The sequence below is a fragment of the Siphateles boraxobius genome, unplaced genomic scaffold, assembly GCF_051911475.1.
Source record: "Siphateles boraxobius isolate OS27281-9 unplaced genomic scaffold, OSU_SipBor_1 19, whole genome shotgun sequence".
NCBI lineage: Eukaryota > Metazoa > Chordata > Actinopteri > Cypriniformes > Leuciscidae > Siphateles > Siphateles boraxobius.
In genome coordinates this window covers 28829755-28845972 of record NW_027508799.1, presented here as the reverse complement: position 1 = coordinate 28845972, position 16218 = coordinate 28829755, and the positions used below count along the sequence as shown (strand labels likewise).

The window sequence follows — 16218 nt, the reverse complement described above, 5'->3', positions numbered from 1 at the left end:
GCCACGCCCCCTCTACTGACGTACACTAGAACATATGTTGCATATTTTAACCAAATCAGTTTAGTTTAAGGCTCTGGTTTAACCCAGAGATCAAAGTTTAATTATTTCAAAGGTTTGCAGTCTGTGCTAACTGAGAATGTTCATTGTTATTCCTGAAATACTGAGTTGTACTATAATAATAGTATTTCTAAATAAGAGTTCCAATCACAGATATAATAAATATGAAATAAATCTTTTATAAGTTTTATTTCTTTATTATATTCCATTAATTATTTTTAATATTATGTAAAATATTTATTATGTAAATATAATCATGTTTTAAATATATATATGTATACATTATAACTTAATATAACTTAACTTTAAGAACATTTCGGTGTGTAGTGGTGGAGCCCCAGATGGGTTTTTTTAGATCATTATCAGCTGTGTAAACATGTTCAGAAAACATGTTTATGCAGATGTTGTAAAACTTTTTTTTTTTTACAGATGTTGTGTTTCCATTTCAGCATTGGGGACCAGCTACTCAAATGCATCTGCACTCTTTATGTCTGTCTCGTTTTATAAGATGATGCCCGTTGCCACATGTACAAAGGAAAAGTGAAAGAAATAAAGAAAAAAAACACAAGATAACTTATGTTGAAGTTCCATGAAGTGTATGAAAAAAACAAAAGACTTCATGGTTTGAACTTTAACACACATGTCTGATGTCTGATGGAATGAAGCAGACAGCCAGACAGAACCAGGAGAGAGAAAGTTTGTGACCCCTGGCCAAATAACAGTTTACTGTTAAGCTCCCCCTCAGTGAGGACTGACCCCTCACCCTCACACACACAAACTAACACTCCATAGCATGCTCTGAAAGGACTTTCAGTAATCTGCTTGGTAGACTTAACAAAATCTGCTCTTGGATAATTTGTGCATTCTCTGTAATCATTTTTTTTGTTTGTTTTTTTATGCTGATGTTGACAAGAAGTTTTTGCAGCTGCTTCAACAAGAAGAGGAGGTCCTCATGGTAGATTCCTGCGTCCTGCTGTGCACACTCACATACTACATACAGAGCACAATGGCACATGGCTTTCCCGTCTAAAAGGCTTTAATTACTCGTGTCGATGAATCTGGGGAAGACTGCTGGCTTTGTTTCCTGCCTCAGCTCTGAACTGGATGGTCAGTTTCCAGGGTTACTCTGCATGAAAGGAGGTGCAAAACAAGTGGCATAGAGCAAATGAGAAAAGTATACTGGTCTTACTAGCTGACTGGTGAGTAGAAAAATTATTGATAGATCTCACATTTTACTTAAATGAAGATTTGCATTTGAGTTATTTACCGATGTCTTTAGCTTTGAAAATAATATATAGACATTCTATATTAGTAAATTTGCAACTACATGTCAACTATCAGTCATTAGAGTGTAGAATGTCTAAAGTGAACCATCGAAAAATAAAGTGTAACCCTTGTTGTTTGTTTACTGTGATTTAAAGCGTCACTTTGATATTTGTGCAAACTATTTGTGTACACTCTTTGTGAAGGTCTGAGAGATGGGGGTCTCTAAAAGAGCGCCCGCCACTGATAATGTGTCCGATGAAGGTAGCAAAAAAAACATGAAAGATGATGCAGTTCATCTGAGGAGGAGGATAGGGCTGCTGCCATCCATTTCCTTCATCATTGGCACTGTGGTGGGCAGCGGCATCTTCATCGCCCCCAAAGGCGTATTGATGAATTCGGGCAGTGTGGGATTGTCCCTGCTGGTCTGGGCTCTGTGTGGCATCCTCTCCACTTTTGGTGAGGAACATCTTTGGTGCTTATACACTCTACAGATCAAAGGTTTTGTGTTTTTAATTGGAATTTGGAAGTGTGTGTTTTTTCTTGGTGATTTCAGCAGCATCAACAATAGCATACAAAAAAACAGCATGTTCACTACACTGCACAATAAATCTCACTAACAGTGTGTCTACACTGTTAATGAGAGGATTCGTGAGTTCGCAGAGCTCAGCACTGATCAAAAACTCTGCCGTTTTGAGCGGTGGGTGGATTCTGACTAAACACCTCTGATTGGCCATTGCATTCAAGAGATCAACAAACATGTCTGTGATTGGCTAAATTGCTCGCCGCTGCAGAAACACATTGTAAATAGAAACATTCTTCAGATCACAAACACAAAGGTATGCTTCTAATCTGACTCGTCTGCTGAGCTGTGGAGTTGCCAAACCACACTGTGATTGAGAAAGTTTTCTCATGCTCTATAAAAATAGACCATTCCAACTTTAGATACACCACACTGTTAGACTGTCTTAAGAAGAAGAGCCTAGGATGGGCTTTTTAAATAATGCCTCATAGGTTGTCATCCCATTTCAGCAATGCAGAGATAATAGTCCCATGAAACTTGAGACCTGCCCATAATGGCGTAACAGCATTTTGGCCTATACAGCAATCTTAGTCGACGTTTTTTTGTAAAATTTTTAATAGAAGTCTCTTCTGCTCATTAAGGCTACATTTATTTTATCAGTAAGAATACAGCAAAAACAGTAATATTGTGAAAATTTTAAAACACACCATCCACTATTCCAGTCTTCAGTCACATAGGTTTTTTTAAGTTATTTTAAATCGTAAACTGTCAACTGCGCAGTTTGTATATTTTTTATGACATCTTGCATTTTTTGTTGTGTTTGTTGTTTTTACATTGGAAGAATACAATATAATGTGACATGAATTAACAGCTACATTTGACATTGAAAAATCTTTATTATTCAATGCTTTTGACTGGTTGTGTATACTATTTTCACTTTTGCTGGAAAATCCTATTCAAACCAGTTTTGAAATATTGCATGTTCCCTTCAGGTGCTCTGTGTTATGCTGAGCTGGGCACAACCTTTACTAAATCAGGGGGCCATTACACCTACCTGTTGGAGACTCTGGGGCCCCTGCCTGCCTTCCTGCGACTGTGGACTGAGTTCATATTCATCAGGTGTGTGCGTGTGTGTGTGTGTGTGTGCGCGCGCGTGCGCGTGCGAACAATGTTTGGGTTTTCTTGTGTTCAGTGAATTGTTAAATGTCCAAATGTCATTTCAGACCTGCAGTGGCTTCCTATGTGTCTCTGGCTTTTGGCCGTTATGTAGTGGAGCCGTTTTTCTTGCCGTGTGCCGCTCCGACAGCTCTGGTCAAACTCGTCAGCGTGCTTGGAGTCAGTGAGTGCAGCTCCTTTACGATTAGCAGTGTATTAGGCTACAACGTTTAGTTTGTACAGCGAAATGAATCTGTCATGTAAAACTGTATACTATTCTATCTATAGCGTTTGTGGTGGCAGTGAACTGCTGGAGTGTGTCTTTGGCAGCTCGTACGCAGATCTCGCTGACCTTCATCAAGATGTTTGCTCTGATTCTGATCATCATCCCGGGAATCATGGCTCTGGCCAATGGTAAGAACTGCATGCTGTATCTACTGCAATATATTACACACAGTATTCATTTAGGATTATTTTGGAATGTTTTTAAACAAAAGTCTATTCATTTTACCTGCATAATCCTTCTTAAAATTTTTTTTTTTCACATTTTCAATAGGCACGCATATTCATGTTTATTAGAAAAATTCAGTCCCAAGTGTGTGAGTTATGGGAAAGGGGCTAAGTATTTTTTTAGATACTAAAAGTAAAAAAAGCCTTTTTTAAAAAGTCTGCATAACATCAGGTGTAAATCCTCATTTGGGTCAAAATGGACCAGAATACAAAAAAATTACACTTTGAAAAAAAATCTCTTAAAAATTTGTTTTTTAAATGATTTTTTAAAAATTGTTTTTTACTGTATCAAATTAAACTGGCATCACTCTGAAATATAAATAATAAGGAAAATGACTTCTTATTTTCATTTTCTTCTGTTTCAGGGAAAACTGAAAATTTCCAGAATGCCTTTGACTCTGATTCTTTATCTCTGACCAAACTTCCTTTGGCCTTTTATTCAGGTCTTTATGCATACGGCGGATGGTGAGTATTATGAGTGCCATATATCTAAAAGGAAAGGATAAAAAAATAAATAATGTAAAGTTTGATTTTTCTTACAGGTTTTATTTAAATTTCATAACCGAAGAGGTAATTAACCCCAACAGGTATACAGAACTTCTTGTATTGACAAATTGAAAACTTGACAGAATGTTTTTATGAATATATAAAGACACTTAAGATTCCTTTCTCATATATTCTTGTTAGAACCATTCCATTGGCCATCATTTTCTCCATGGTGACAGTTACCGTGTGTTACGTTCTGGTCAATGTGGCTTACTATACAATGATGACCGCAGATGAGTTACTGATATCAGATGCCGTGGCAGTGGTTAGTAGTAGTGGACTACAGACTTTGGAGATGAGTATTACAGGATTTCGTTTGGAGAGTTAATGTCTTGACTGTGCTGTCCTAAATGCATTGCAGACGTTTGCAGGTCGGGCTCTGCAGGGTATAGCTCCAGCAATACCCATATTAGTCGCTCTTTCCTGCCTTGGAGCTCTTAATGGAGGCTTTTTTGGTTCACCCAGGTAAGGATCTCAGAAACGTAAAGGCAAAAGAAGTTTTGCATCTAAATTTATCTTTAATACCTTTGACTTTAACCGGTTAAAAGTGAGGATTTCGTAACTCTGTTTCTGCAGGATGTTGTTCGTGGGAGCCAGAGAGGGTCACTTTCCAGTGATCTTCTCCATGATCCATATTCGCAGACAAACACCGCTGCCAGCCGTGCTTTTTCTGGTACAGTCACATCTAGTGCCGAGTACACTTTCAAAAATAAAGGTTTCAGCTATGCCATGGATGAACCCTTTCTTTTTCCCCAAATATTTTATTGTGTAAAGAACATTTTAAATATCTAAATAAATGTTTCCACTATAAAGAACCTTTTGTGAAATGAAATATTCAAAGGATATTAAAGGTTCTTCATCCATCAATGCCAATAAAGAACCTTTATTTTTAAGAGTGTTAATTACTTATATTGTACTCCAATCACAGATTACAAATTACATGATGACAATTGTGGTTAGTAACATAATCTATTGGATTACACTACTTTTTGATTACTCTTGACCTAACGTACATTGTTTATCACATAGATTTGAACATGATTAATTTACACTATACTGACATAAAAATACAAAGATAAAGAAAATATATCCCATTCTTTGTTTTCAACAACATGAAGTGCATTAAACTTTACGAATTGGGGTTTGTGAAGGAACTTCTTTTATAGTAAAAACATAACTTTAACACTAAAAAAGATTAAATATTTTATTTGTTTACCTGCATGTCATGTGACCATTAACTGACATCAGAGAACCTGAACTTGTGAATGTGTTGGAATATTAACTTAAAATCTTTCAAATAAAATTGTGTAGGTTTATAAGACGTTGGTCAATTTAAAAGAGGAAAATAAGAATTAGGGATGATCGATTAATTTGGAATAATTTAGTCTATGTCATTCTGTAATATGTAATAAATAAAAGAGAAACTGTAATCTGATTACAAGTATTTTAAAATGCAATCTAATCTAATTACAAGCAGACCTTATTTTTTTGAATCTGATTATGTAATCCATGGTTCCTCCATGATCGCCATGTTCCTCCTGATGTTTGCAGTATCCTCTGGTCATCATCATGTTGGCAAGAGGAGAGATCTTTCAACTGATCAACTTTGCGTCGTTCTCCCGTTGGCTCTTCATTGCCATGGCGACCTTGGGAATGATCATCCACCGCTACAGATTTCCAGAACATCCCAGACCGTTCAAGGTCCATTTAAATGGCTTATTAATTGATATATTATTAGGAATTTATCACTGATTTTTTTAAATATTGGTGTTACTGTGTTCAGGTCCCTCTAGCAGTTGCGGTGGTCTTTACCATAGTGTGTTTCTTCATCGTGGGCCTGTCTTTGTATTCGGACCCTTGGAACACGGGGGGCAGCTGTGCCCTCACCATCTCAGGAATACCTGTGTATTACCTTACAGTCAAGAAGTCATACATACCTGAACGCTGGAAAAAATCCTTCAGTAAGTATTGCAAAGCACCTTTATGTATTGAATCCATAAGCTTAACATTCATTTTAATATGATTCTTCAGTAGAATTATTCCTGGCATTAGTCAAAGCTCCAATCGCTGACCTAAACTTTATTGTGTGCAGATTATTTCAGTCAACAGATGCAGATTCTTCTGGAAGTGGCTCAGCAGGAAGTTCAGACCTACTGATGGAGCATCACCAAACACCAGCAAAATTTATGCGCTGAGTGTTGCGATTGGTGCCAAAGTTTTACATTTTTGCCATTACTATTGCTCATTGAACAAACCCCTAACCACCACACACTTAAAAACAAAGGTTTTATTAGGGAATTTTCAGTGATGCCATAGAATAACCATTTTCGGTTCCCCAAAGAACCAGTTCTAAAAGGGTTAGTTCACCCAAAAATGAAAAAATGGTCAATTACTCACCCTCACGTCATTCCAAACCTGTTCTTTTGTTAATCACATATAAACCTTGATCAGAGAACATATACAGAAGCTCACTGGACGTGCTTGATGCATAAGAACAAATCTCATTGGTTCCTGCAGAAGCTCAATCGAGCTACGTAACACGAGAATGAACCTCATTGGTTCTCGCACATCAAACAAGCGTCCTTGAACTTCCGTTTACCATATCTGATGTGTGCGTTGATGAATGTTTATATGTGAATAAAAGCCTAAATTAAATCTGTTCATCATTTAAAGCGATCGAGTATCTTCAGAAAATTTGGACTAAACCGCTTGATTCGAATCGTTTAAATCTTTGAACTTTTTGAAGCGTCAAAGTGGTATCAAAAGATCTTGAGGGCGAGTAAATGACCGAATTTTCATTTTTTGGGTGAACTATCCCTTCAAAAGAACCATTATTTTCTTAGTATGAATATTTGGTAACACTTTATTTTACAGTGTTCTTGTTACATATGTTACATGCAATTACCATAGTAATAACAGTAAATTATACCTAATTACATGCAATTAACCCTCAACCAAATCCTAATCTTACCCTAACCCTATACATGTAGTTAATTAATATTACACTGTACTTAAATATTTAATTACACTGTAACAATGACATCTTAAAATAAAGTGTAACCGAATATTTTAGTAATCAAAAGAAACTTTTTACTACTAAAACCATTTGTGCCAATAAAGAACCTCCTTTTATTTTTTAGAGTGTAGTGAGTGACTGCAGAGCATCATCCTGGCACACTATCAATTCCGTCAATCACCACTCACATTGTCTTTAGTAAAATTCAAAGTGTCAAAAACAGGAATTAAAAGTGCCCTGGATTTTTCTAATTTAAATGCATTTTTAAAGAATCCCTTTATTCTGAAGAAATAATTACAATAGGAAGAGAAACCAAATTGTATGCTTTGTTGGAAATGACGATTTCAGTTTCTGGTCAAAGCATGTTTTTATAGCTCAGTGAAATGCCAGGTAGATACTTTTAATATTTCAATACGATCTTCACAAGAATCACAAAACACATCCTATTATTGTTGTTTTTTTTTCAATGACAGAGGGTCTGAACAGGACAACTTTTTATGATACCAAAAGCTTGACTGTTGAGAAAAGTCAAAGTTGATTAAAAAATAGCTTCGAAATCTTACAAAAGCCAAGTATCAAGGCACGTAATGACAGTACAGATTTTCAAATGTCTGCATGAATGTACTTTTATATTTTTAGGATTTCGTATTTAACTTCTAATGCTCATGTGTTCTGACATTTTAACACCATCAATCTGTCAACTGTGTAGTTTTGTATATTTTTTATGACATCTTGCATTTTTTTTTTGTTGTTGTTGTTGTTTTTACATTGGAAGAATACAATATAATGTGACATGAATTAACAGCTACATTTGATGGTAGTCTTCTAAGCATATGAACTGCATGCTTACTAATCACTCTATACATGGAAATGAACATTAAAAGCTTTGGAATGCACCAAAAATCTCTTAGAACGCTCATCTTGGTCATATCCAACATCCAGAACACAAGTGTCTTCAATTGTTCTTAATAGCAAAAATACATGAATGCAGAAAAGCAGCAGCAGCAGAGATGAGTCACTATTACGACATGCTTGTAACCATGAAAACACACATTATAGGATGTTATAAACAGCTCGATACTCCATCTAAACGACTGGTAAATTCTACAACAGGAAAAAAAATGCAACACTTACATGACCATCTGCAATTAACAAACAACCCTTCATTCTAAGAGAACGTATATAAGGTTTTGCATACGGTTTTATTTTATATGCCAAATTCTCTTAAAAATCTCTTTTTGTGTCATTTTTACCGGCAATCTATCTGGCTAAACCAAGGTGTTCAAAATTATTACAAAACAAAGAAATAATGTAAAGTTGAGTAGTGTAAATGAATGAATCTTTTAAATCTGTTTGTCCACTTATAATACACACATACTCTCTCTGTCTCTCTTTCTCTCCCTCTCTCACACACACTCACATTTATATATTACAACTTGTGCAAAATAATTATCTCTAAGTACATTCGTCACTAACAGGCAAATAAAGGCCTACATATCCAAAGTACAAACACGTACAGTTATAGGCAGTGAAATAGCAACATTTGTTAGCAGAGAAATTAAGAAAATACTTATAAAAATAGAAGAGATCAAAAGCAAGTAAATAAGAGTCAAAGGCAGTGAAGGAAGTTAAGCAGCTCAGATAAAGGAAGTCAGGAGTCACTTCAGCTCAGGGATAAACTGGGACCAGCTGATGTTTGCCATGCCGAGATCCTCATCCTCCAGCCCGGAGAAGCTGATATCCACTAGAATTTTACTCAAGCTGTCGTTCATGGTGTCCAGGACGAGCCCTTCGGTGAGCGAGCGGTTGGCGAGGCTCACCTGCAGCAGCTCTCTGGAGCAGGCCGGGGTGGAGCGTCTCGGGGAGGGTCGGCCACAGGTGAGCAGCTCTCGAGGGGAGTTGAAAAGCGGCAGCTCCTTAAACGGTGTGCTGTTGAAACTGAAGGGTGTGTGTTCGTGCCGCTGTGGGGTGAGCTGTGGCCCGCTGGCCGTTCGAATGGGGCTGAAGTCCAGCACACCTCCCTTCCCGACAGGAGTGATCCTCCAGGGCTCCAGCACTGTGGGCGGCTTGCTGGGAGTAGAAGAGGAAGGGTGGCTGCCCTTGATGGGCGTTTTAAAAGTGTATTCCCTGTTTGGGCTGTCAAAGTCGAGTTTACAGGCGGGCAGGGGCTCCGGATCAGGCTCCGCCTCCTGAGTGTCTTGGAATGTGGAGACGTCGGAGACTACGCCTGAGTCGAAGAGAGTGCTGTCGGGGTAGAGCAGGACGGGTTCCTCAGTGGCTGGCCGGACCAGGCGTTGTTTGCGACGGGAGCTGCTGTTTTCTCGCTGTCTGGTTTTGGGGGGCGGAGCTTCGGACACCACAGGAGTCAGAGACACACACACAGGCTCCTCCTTTATCTCCTGAGAGGCAGGTTTACACAGCATCACCGAGCTCACGTCACTCTGCGAGACCTTACATGACACACATGCGTTAAACATGAAATGCTTTCCTCAAGAAATTAATTCTCTGTTGTAAAAGACCATAAAGTTGAATTTTGAACTACCATCAACCATTTAAGGCCCAGGTATACTTCATTTCAATTAACACGCGTACTCTGTGTATAGGCCTATAATTTGAGTGGATTAGGCAGCCGCTATTAATATGTGAGGTATTGAAATCGCTTTTGAATGAGAGCTCACTTTTAACTTTTGCGATCACGCATACTTGTGTGTACAGAATTGGGCTGCACCCGACTGGTGTAAGTGGACTCCGTGGACCCTCCCGATGACGAAAATCACATCACGTGGACTGCTGAAGTATACTTTGGGCTTTAGACTAGCTTCTATCAGTTAATGACCATACATGACCATCCATCATTTGGTTTTAGGTGGATTTTCAAGCAGGGTTGAATGTATTGACTTCCAATTAATTGACCATTAATTAATTACCATAATACTCAAAAAATATCATTCAAATCTAATTCAATGTGTTATTTGAAACAATTTCTTTGAAACAATTTTCAATCAGAAATTTCTAGTTAATTACACAAGGTAAATTCTACCTCAAATCTCTCTCTTTCTCACACACACACAGTTAGGATTTTACCTTAGGAGCAATCCGGACCCTCTTGCTCGCACTGCTGGAGCTGGGAATGCAAACGCTTTGAGTGTGTGGAGGAGTGGCGACAGACACGGGACTGGAGGAGGGCAGGAAGAGTGACTGACCCAGAGGAAGCTGGATGGGAACCAGGTACGAGTCAGTCCGAGGCAGAAGAGGCTTCATCTTTCTCTCTGAGGGTGAGCGGAAATAAAAGGACCGTCAGAAAACAGACTCATGTGCTCTGAGACATTCATCTCTCTCATCCAGCCCAACACTCACCTGTGCTACCGGCGATGGGTATCGCTTTCTTCACCTCCGGAGGACCTCTCTTTTGTTGCTACGGGAACAAAGAGGATTTGTTTACATTTGTTCCAAGTATGACGTTCAAAATAGCTACGGCGTCAAGGCTGTCTGTCTTTCTAAGGAATCTTAGATGATAAAAGGAACAAAACAAGCGATGATCTCGAGCTGAACGTGCTTCCTTCTGTCTGTCTGAATCTCCCTGAAATAAAATAACTGATTCCTGTAAAAGTAGAAAGGCTGGTCCCTGTCGATCTGCCCGTGAGAGGATGATTTAGAGTACGAAAGGGGATCTTACTTGATGGTAACCAACTTGTGTGGTCTGAGGGCAAGTGGGGATCACTGGGTCAACCAAAGGCTGTGGGATGAGCCAGGAAATGAGAGATGACCACATTTGAAAGGATAAAATCATAAATGGACAAAGCAGCACAGTAAGGGACTGGGATATAATAAAGCGAGAGTGTGATTTGTATTAATACACACCTTGTAAACCTGGTCCAAAGTGAGACAGCGGTTTGCTTCCGGTCGAATCGTCCAATAGGAGATCTTGCCATCAGGAGACGTTTCACGGACAAACATGTCATGCAGTGAGAGATTATGACGTATGGAATTCTAATAATAAAAAAAAAAAAGAGTAAACAAATCACTCTCAGACATCATATATAAGAAATTTGTGTAAACTGAAAATGAATTCACTTTACACGCTACCTTCCATCCGGGTTTTGCGACATTTCTGAAATACGGAAAATGGTCTTCGATCCAATTATAAATTTCCTTCAGGGTCATGTGTCTGTTTTTCTTGCTGTTGATAGCAAACTGGATCATTGCCATGTAGGAATACGGGGGTCTCTCGGACAGAGGGTCCTTCTCTTTTTCTGGACATTTGGGCAGCTGAATGAAGAGGAAAGAAACAAACCATTTTTTTAAATGTAATTTAAAAAAAGCAAATCATTAGGGGTATAACGATACACTGATATCATGATTCATTCCATACACGACACTAATGTCATGATACTTCAAACAAAACCAAAAAAGAGTTACAATAGTACTTTTTTTAAACTACTTCTTCTAACACATAATATGTGTTAGAAGAAGTAGTTTAAAAAAATTACTATTTTTGTAAACATTTAAAGGTATAGTTCACCCAAATATGTAAATTCTGTCATTAATTACTTACCCTTATTTTGTTCTAAACCAGTAAGACTTTCGTTCATCTTCGGAACACAAATGAAGAGCTTTCTGCCCTTCATTGAACTACCGATTTGATGATGAACAGACTGAATTTAGGCTTTTATGCACATAGAAACATCCATCAACTCACACATCAGTTGTGGTAAACAGAAGCTCAAGCATGTGAGAACGTGCTAGGACCAATGAGGTTCATTCTTGTGTGTTACGAAGAAAGTTTGAGCTTCCGCATAAAAGCCTAAATTAAATCTGTTCATCATATAAAGCAATCGAGTCTCTTCAGAAAATTTGGACTAAACCCCGCTCAATTCATATGGATTAGTTTTATGATCTCTTTATGAACTTTTTGAAGCGTCAGTAACATAGCTGTCAATGGAGGGACAGAAAGCGCTCAGATTTTATCAAAAAGATCTTCATTTTCAGGTAAACTAACCCTTTAAAATAGTTTATTCAAAACATTTTCATAATACTTTTGGTTACACTTTATTTTAAGGTGTCGTTGTTACACTGTAATTATACATTTAAGTACTGAGTAATAATAATTAACTACATGCACTTACTATAGGATTAGAGTTTGGTTTAGTGTTAGTTGCATGTAATTATGCATAATTTATAGTTATTACTATGGTAGCTGACACAGTAAAATAAAATGTTACCATACTTTTTATAAAACGTGATACATTTTTAAAAAATAGAACATTTGCACTTATTATTCTTCACAATAAGATACATGCATTTAGAAAATAGATTTTGATTTCATGCCGTCTTTAATGTTGTGTACCTGATTACAATCACTTGGATTGTCCTTGCTAGGGCATTTTTGGTTCGACTCTGGTCCGAGTCCATCAGAGCTCATTTTTCCCAGCCACTGGATGTTCGTCAGACTATCATCAAGCGGGTAGCACTCAGTCTCCTTTTTCACTATTGTCATTTACACCATTGTAAACAAAAATAATAATAAAAAAACAGTCATCTTACATTCCTCACAACATCAGAGCTCATTTTTCTCAGCCACTGGATGTTCGTCAGACTATCATCAAGCGGGTAGCACTCAGTCTCCTTTTTCACTATTGTCATTTACACCATTGTAGACACAAAAATAATAATAAAAAAACAGTCATCTTACATTCCTCACAACATCAATAACTTGCAAACATGCTCTTAGTCATTTCCCTCACCTTTCCCAAGATCAGCCCCAGGTTCTGTGGAAAAACACTCAAGGGTTTTGCTCTCCTCTAAACTGGTGCTGCCACTGAGCAGGATGAACTTGTTTCGGCCCTGAGGCCCGCACTCCTTCCCTTTGGCTGTCAGGGCGCTGATGACACTCTGCAGATCGGCTGCTTTCGGTATCACCACCACCTGTGTGTCCGGCATGGTGGGGTGGTCCATGATGCGGATGCCATCGGGGAAGCAGCGGGCGGTGGATGGGGTCGGGGTTGGGGTCAGGGTGGTCTGGGAGCGCGGCCCATCTGCCTCATCGCACCCTACATCAGATTCACTCTTCTGAAATGGCAGCTTCCTCCTCTTCAGGATGATGGGTCTCCTCGGGCTCTCTCTCATTGTTTGCTCACAGCAAATGGATCTGTCTGATGCCTGTCTAACAACATAAACCATAAAATGTTATAAGTTTTCAATTCTAAATACAGTGTATATAGGAACAAAGTAACTCGACTACAAAAACTGGAAGCTTCGCTACAGTTGCGCGAAGATGAATCATACACACAACAAAATAAAACTACATCTTGAATCAAAATCAGATTAAGTGTCAAAACAAATGTGACACATTTGTTAAAATAAAAATAAAATACATAGAAATATCATATATTTGCAGATCATGTCCAAATTTACCGATAAGAAAGTCTGTTGATAAAACGACTTTTTTGTCCAACGACTCTTCAATGACGAATCTAGTTCTAGAATATAAAATACCGTTACAAACTGATTACTTTCGATCTGATGTACTGTATTGTTTTAATTGTTATTATAATGACGACAGATCATTCCGAAACAAACGTTTTTGTGCAATGCAAGGTCTGTAAAATAATTTGCTTTTATTTTATTATTTATCTATAACGTTATTCGCTTAGATCGATGTTTTAAAACACATTAAAGATTATTATTGTCTTAAAATTAATATATATAATTAATACACTTAATTATTAAATTATAAACGATCTTCCTTTACTATATGACATGCGGCCTAGTGATTCGTCTAACGTTACCCAACTAACCTACTGTACACCTACTGTTTAATTCATTAAAAATAAGACACATATCAAATAACACGAAGCGGATCAAACCTTCATATCATGTCAGCCGTGCAGACGGTGGTTTATTCGAGTTAATCTGGCAGTGCAGAGAGGTCAAATGTATTTTGATGGGGTAAATGAAAGACTCCGGAGTCCGGAGACTCTTGTGCGCATTTGGTGAAATTTTGAATTTTGGCGCAGAGCGGTACAGCGTTGTCACGTGATCACGCTGTGCCCAATGGAGACTACACATGGGCGGAGACATCAAGTGTCGAGTGTCGCTGTTTTCTACTGTGCAGTAAGTTATATTCCTTTAGGGGGCGATCGGTGGCCCATATTGACAAATTCTAACATTTTCTTCTATTGAAACATTCAACAATTCTATGAATTTCTACCACATTTGTTGGATGGAAACCTGCTAGCGCAATTTAAAAAAGCCTAATTCAATAATCACAAACGAATGTGATTGATCCGCTGAGAAACGTAACACAGGTTATGTAGACTGATCTATTTTTGGTCATATCTGATTAATATTTCGTCGGTCTGGTCAATATTTTACACACTGATTAAAATAATAATGGGAATTTAAAAAAGCCCACAATGAATAATTAAAATATCCTAAATACTATTTGGACTCATCCTCAAAACAACGTCCGGGCCACTTAGTCCCGCCTCTTGTGGCATTCGATTATTAGGCTAGCTAACATTCAAGGCAGACGTTTCTAGTTCTTCTGTTGGAGGGACAGGACTGTGTAAATGGGGGATGGACTTTCCCACAAACACGCAGACGGTTTATCAATATCTTTGTCAAATTTACATGGTCAAAATAAAAAATAAAATGCGAATGAGAAGAAGAAATACAAAGCGATGCGTGAGTATCGTCTAATGTTTCATTCCATGTCATGTACTTTATCCACGTGCGAACTTTCTGTATAGTTCCAACATCATTGACTGAATGTCGAGGGACAATGCATGAAACATATGATAACATGCTAATAAGATTAATGTTTTATATAAGATTAATTAATTAAGGCCCCTAAATGTTTTATTAGTCAGTATCTGACTTACAAGGTGTCTCCCTGCTTGACACATTGCATTGTTCTGTCAGAACAGTAGTAGTAGTAACGTTAGTAGTTTTCTCTGCCTCATGTGATCTTGTTTTCATTTTAATGCAGCATATCATGTCTTCTAATGCCACGCACTTCACATAAGAAGAGACTGTTAAACCCGCACAAGTCTCAGCTGTTGTTTGTTGAGGCGCCAATCAATGGACCAAAGCATGACTATGGACCACAACTACGGAGTGCCATTCATCCCAGGTCATTTATATCTGAAAAACAACAGCAAAGTGATGCACCATGTACTTCTTGGGTATGTGCATGCTTTGCAACCCTTACTTTTATGTTATGAGTGAAGACCTTTTTTTTTTTTATAAACTGATGCATATTCTTTGTTCATAGGTGTCTCCACAGTTTGATTCACTTGAGACCATGACGGTTAGTCGAGGGAAGAGAGCTAACCAGGCAGCTATAAAAATCACAAACAAGGTGTCAGTTTCGGGTTTACCTCCAGCTAGAAAAACAAGGGGCTGCAAATATACTCCCTTGTCCTTTGATGCAACCACAGGCCGTGAAAACCTTCGTAGTTCATGGACAAAGAATGATAGGCTCGTCTCTTTAGACGGTCATCGCAAGGAACTTCAAGAAACCTCAAGAAAAACTCAGTTTCCTCGAAAAGGGGTGAAGAGGAAGATGGCTGGACGTATTACATCTGCTACCTCCAGGCGTACATGCGTTTCATTCCGTATAAATGGAATGAATAAAGATTCCATTCACATACCCAACACAAGCACAGTTCCAGAACCACCGAATGTAGAGACGCCAAAAATGCCACACTTTTCCAGCCCTTCTCCAACCAATGTTCGACATCTCCTTTTCTCCTCAAATCAGCCAAATACTCCTCCACGATCCGAGAACACAAGCATCCTGGTGAAGGACACGCCTGAGAAAGACTATGGGCTGGGGGTAACATGGAGACGAAGGAAAGGACTGATGAAATTATTGATTGACAGAGGTCAGCTGCTTCTGACAGATGCAGAAGTTGCCAATGAGTGAACATAGACCATGAGTTAACCGAAACAGTAACATTTTCATTTGTTTTGTTGTCAATACTGAGTTGATAAGATTTGGGAAATCGTGACTTACAAATGTGATAATTTAATATATGGACACTTTAGAAGTGAAGAATTAAAGATGTAATTTTGACGCCCCTAGCCTTATTTAATGGAAGCACCTTTGTATTCTTTTGGACATCAGTGTATTATTTACTTAAAT

General features: G+C 38.2%; 3 protein-coding genes across 4 annotated transcripts; 2 read left to right on the top strand and 1 right to left on the bottom strand.

Annotated features, from left to right (window-relative positions):
• Nucleotides 1-818: 818 nt before the first annotated feature.
• Nucleotides 819-7973, top strand: LOC143742104 (cystine/glutamate transporter). The gene is made up of 13 exons (XM_077234780.1): nucleotides 819-1256; nucleotides 1527-1779; nucleotides 2836-2962; nucleotides 3067-3182; nucleotides 3287-3412; nucleotides 3874-3973; nucleotides 4051-4095; nucleotides 4196-4319; nucleotides 4416-4519; nucleotides 4631-4727; nucleotides 5606-5755; nucleotides 5838-6015; nucleotides 6147-7973. Exons 2-13 carry the CDS (start codon nucleotides 1536-1538, stop codon nucleotides 6209-6211), a joined length of 1476 nt encoding a protein of 491 aa, XP_077090895.1. The 5' UTR covers nucleotides 819-1256; nucleotides 1527-1535; the 3' UTR covers nucleotides 6212-7973.
• Nucleotides 7974-8253: 280 nt separating this feature from the next.
• Nucleotides 8254-14079, bottom strand: foxm1 (forkhead box M1). Of its 2 annotated transcripts, XM_077234778.1 has the most exons (9): nucleotides 13937-14079; nucleotides 12815-13233; nucleotides 12418-12557; nucleotides 11157-11339; nucleotides 10932-11060; nucleotides 10747-10806; nucleotides 10428-10485; nucleotides 10155-10339; nucleotides 8254-9520 (listed from the first exon to the last, which is right to left on the bottom strand). In XM_077234778.1, the coding sequence occupies exons 2-9, from the start codon at nucleotides 13194-13196 to the stop codon at nucleotides 8729-8731; spliced, it is 1929 nt and encodes a 642-aa protein (XP_077090893.1). In that variant the 5' UTR covers nucleotides 13197-13233; nucleotides 13937-14079; the 3' UTR covers nucleotides 8254-8728. The 2 variants fall into 2 exon arrangements, with proteins under 2 accessions (XP_077090893.1, XP_077090894.1); XM_077234779.1 differs by lacking the exon at nucleotides 10747-10806 and having other exon boundaries at nucleotides 13937-14055.
• A 530-nt stretch (nucleotides 14080-14609) lies between these two features.
• On the top strand, nucleotides 14610-16168 carry rhno1 (RAD9-HUS1-RAD1 interacting nuclear orphan 1). The gene is made up of 3 exons (XM_077234777.1): nucleotides 14610-14756; nucleotides 15061-15256; nucleotides 15346-16168. Exons 2-3 carry the CDS (start codon nucleotides 15077-15079, stop codon nucleotides 15997-15999), a joined length of 834 nt encoding a protein of 277 aa, XP_077090892.1. The 5' UTR covers nucleotides 14610-14756; nucleotides 15061-15076; the 3' UTR covers nucleotides 16000-16168.
• Nucleotides 16169-16218: the final 50 nt, after the last annotated feature.

What these genes read in the sequence shown, in the direction of transcription:
- LOC143742104 (XM_077234780.1), top strand. Translation starts at nt 1,536, where the DNA reads ATGGGGGTCTCTAAAAGAGCGCCCGCCACTGATAATGTGTCCGATGAA. An exon ending in AATCATGGCTCTGGCCAATG is followed by an intron (nt 3,413 to 3,873) that starts GTAAGAACTGCA and finishes CTTCTGTTTCAG; the next exon opens with GGAAAACTGAAAATTTCCAG. An exon ending in AACATCCCAGACCGTTCAAG is followed by an intron (nt 5,756 to 5,837) that starts GTCCATTTAAAT and finishes TACTGTGTTCAG; the next exon opens with GTCCCTCTAGCAGTTGCGGT.
- foxm1 (XM_077234778.1), bottom strand. Translation starts at nt 13,196, where the DNA reads ATGAGAGAGAGCCCGAGGAGACCCATCATCCTGAAGAGGAGGAAGCTG. An exon ending in TGGGGCTGATCTTGGGAAAG is followed by an intron (nt 12,558 to 12,814) that starts GTGAGGGAAATG and finishes AAATGACAATAG; the next exon opens with TGAAAAAGGAGACTGAGTGC. An exon ending in CACAAGTTGGTTACCATCAA is followed by an intron (nt 10,486 to 10,746) that starts GTAAGATCCCCT and finishes TTGTTCCCGTAG; the next exon opens with CAACAAAAGAGAGGTCCTCC.
- rhno1 (XM_077234777.1), top strand. Translation starts at nt 15,077, where the DNA reads ATGCCACGCACTTCACATAAGAAGAGACTGTTAAACCCGCACAAGTCT. An exon ending in ATGCACCATGTACTTCTTGG is followed by an intron (nt 15,257 to 15,345) that starts GTATGTGCATGC and finishes CTTTGTTCATAG; the next exon opens with GTGTCTCCACAGTTTGATTC.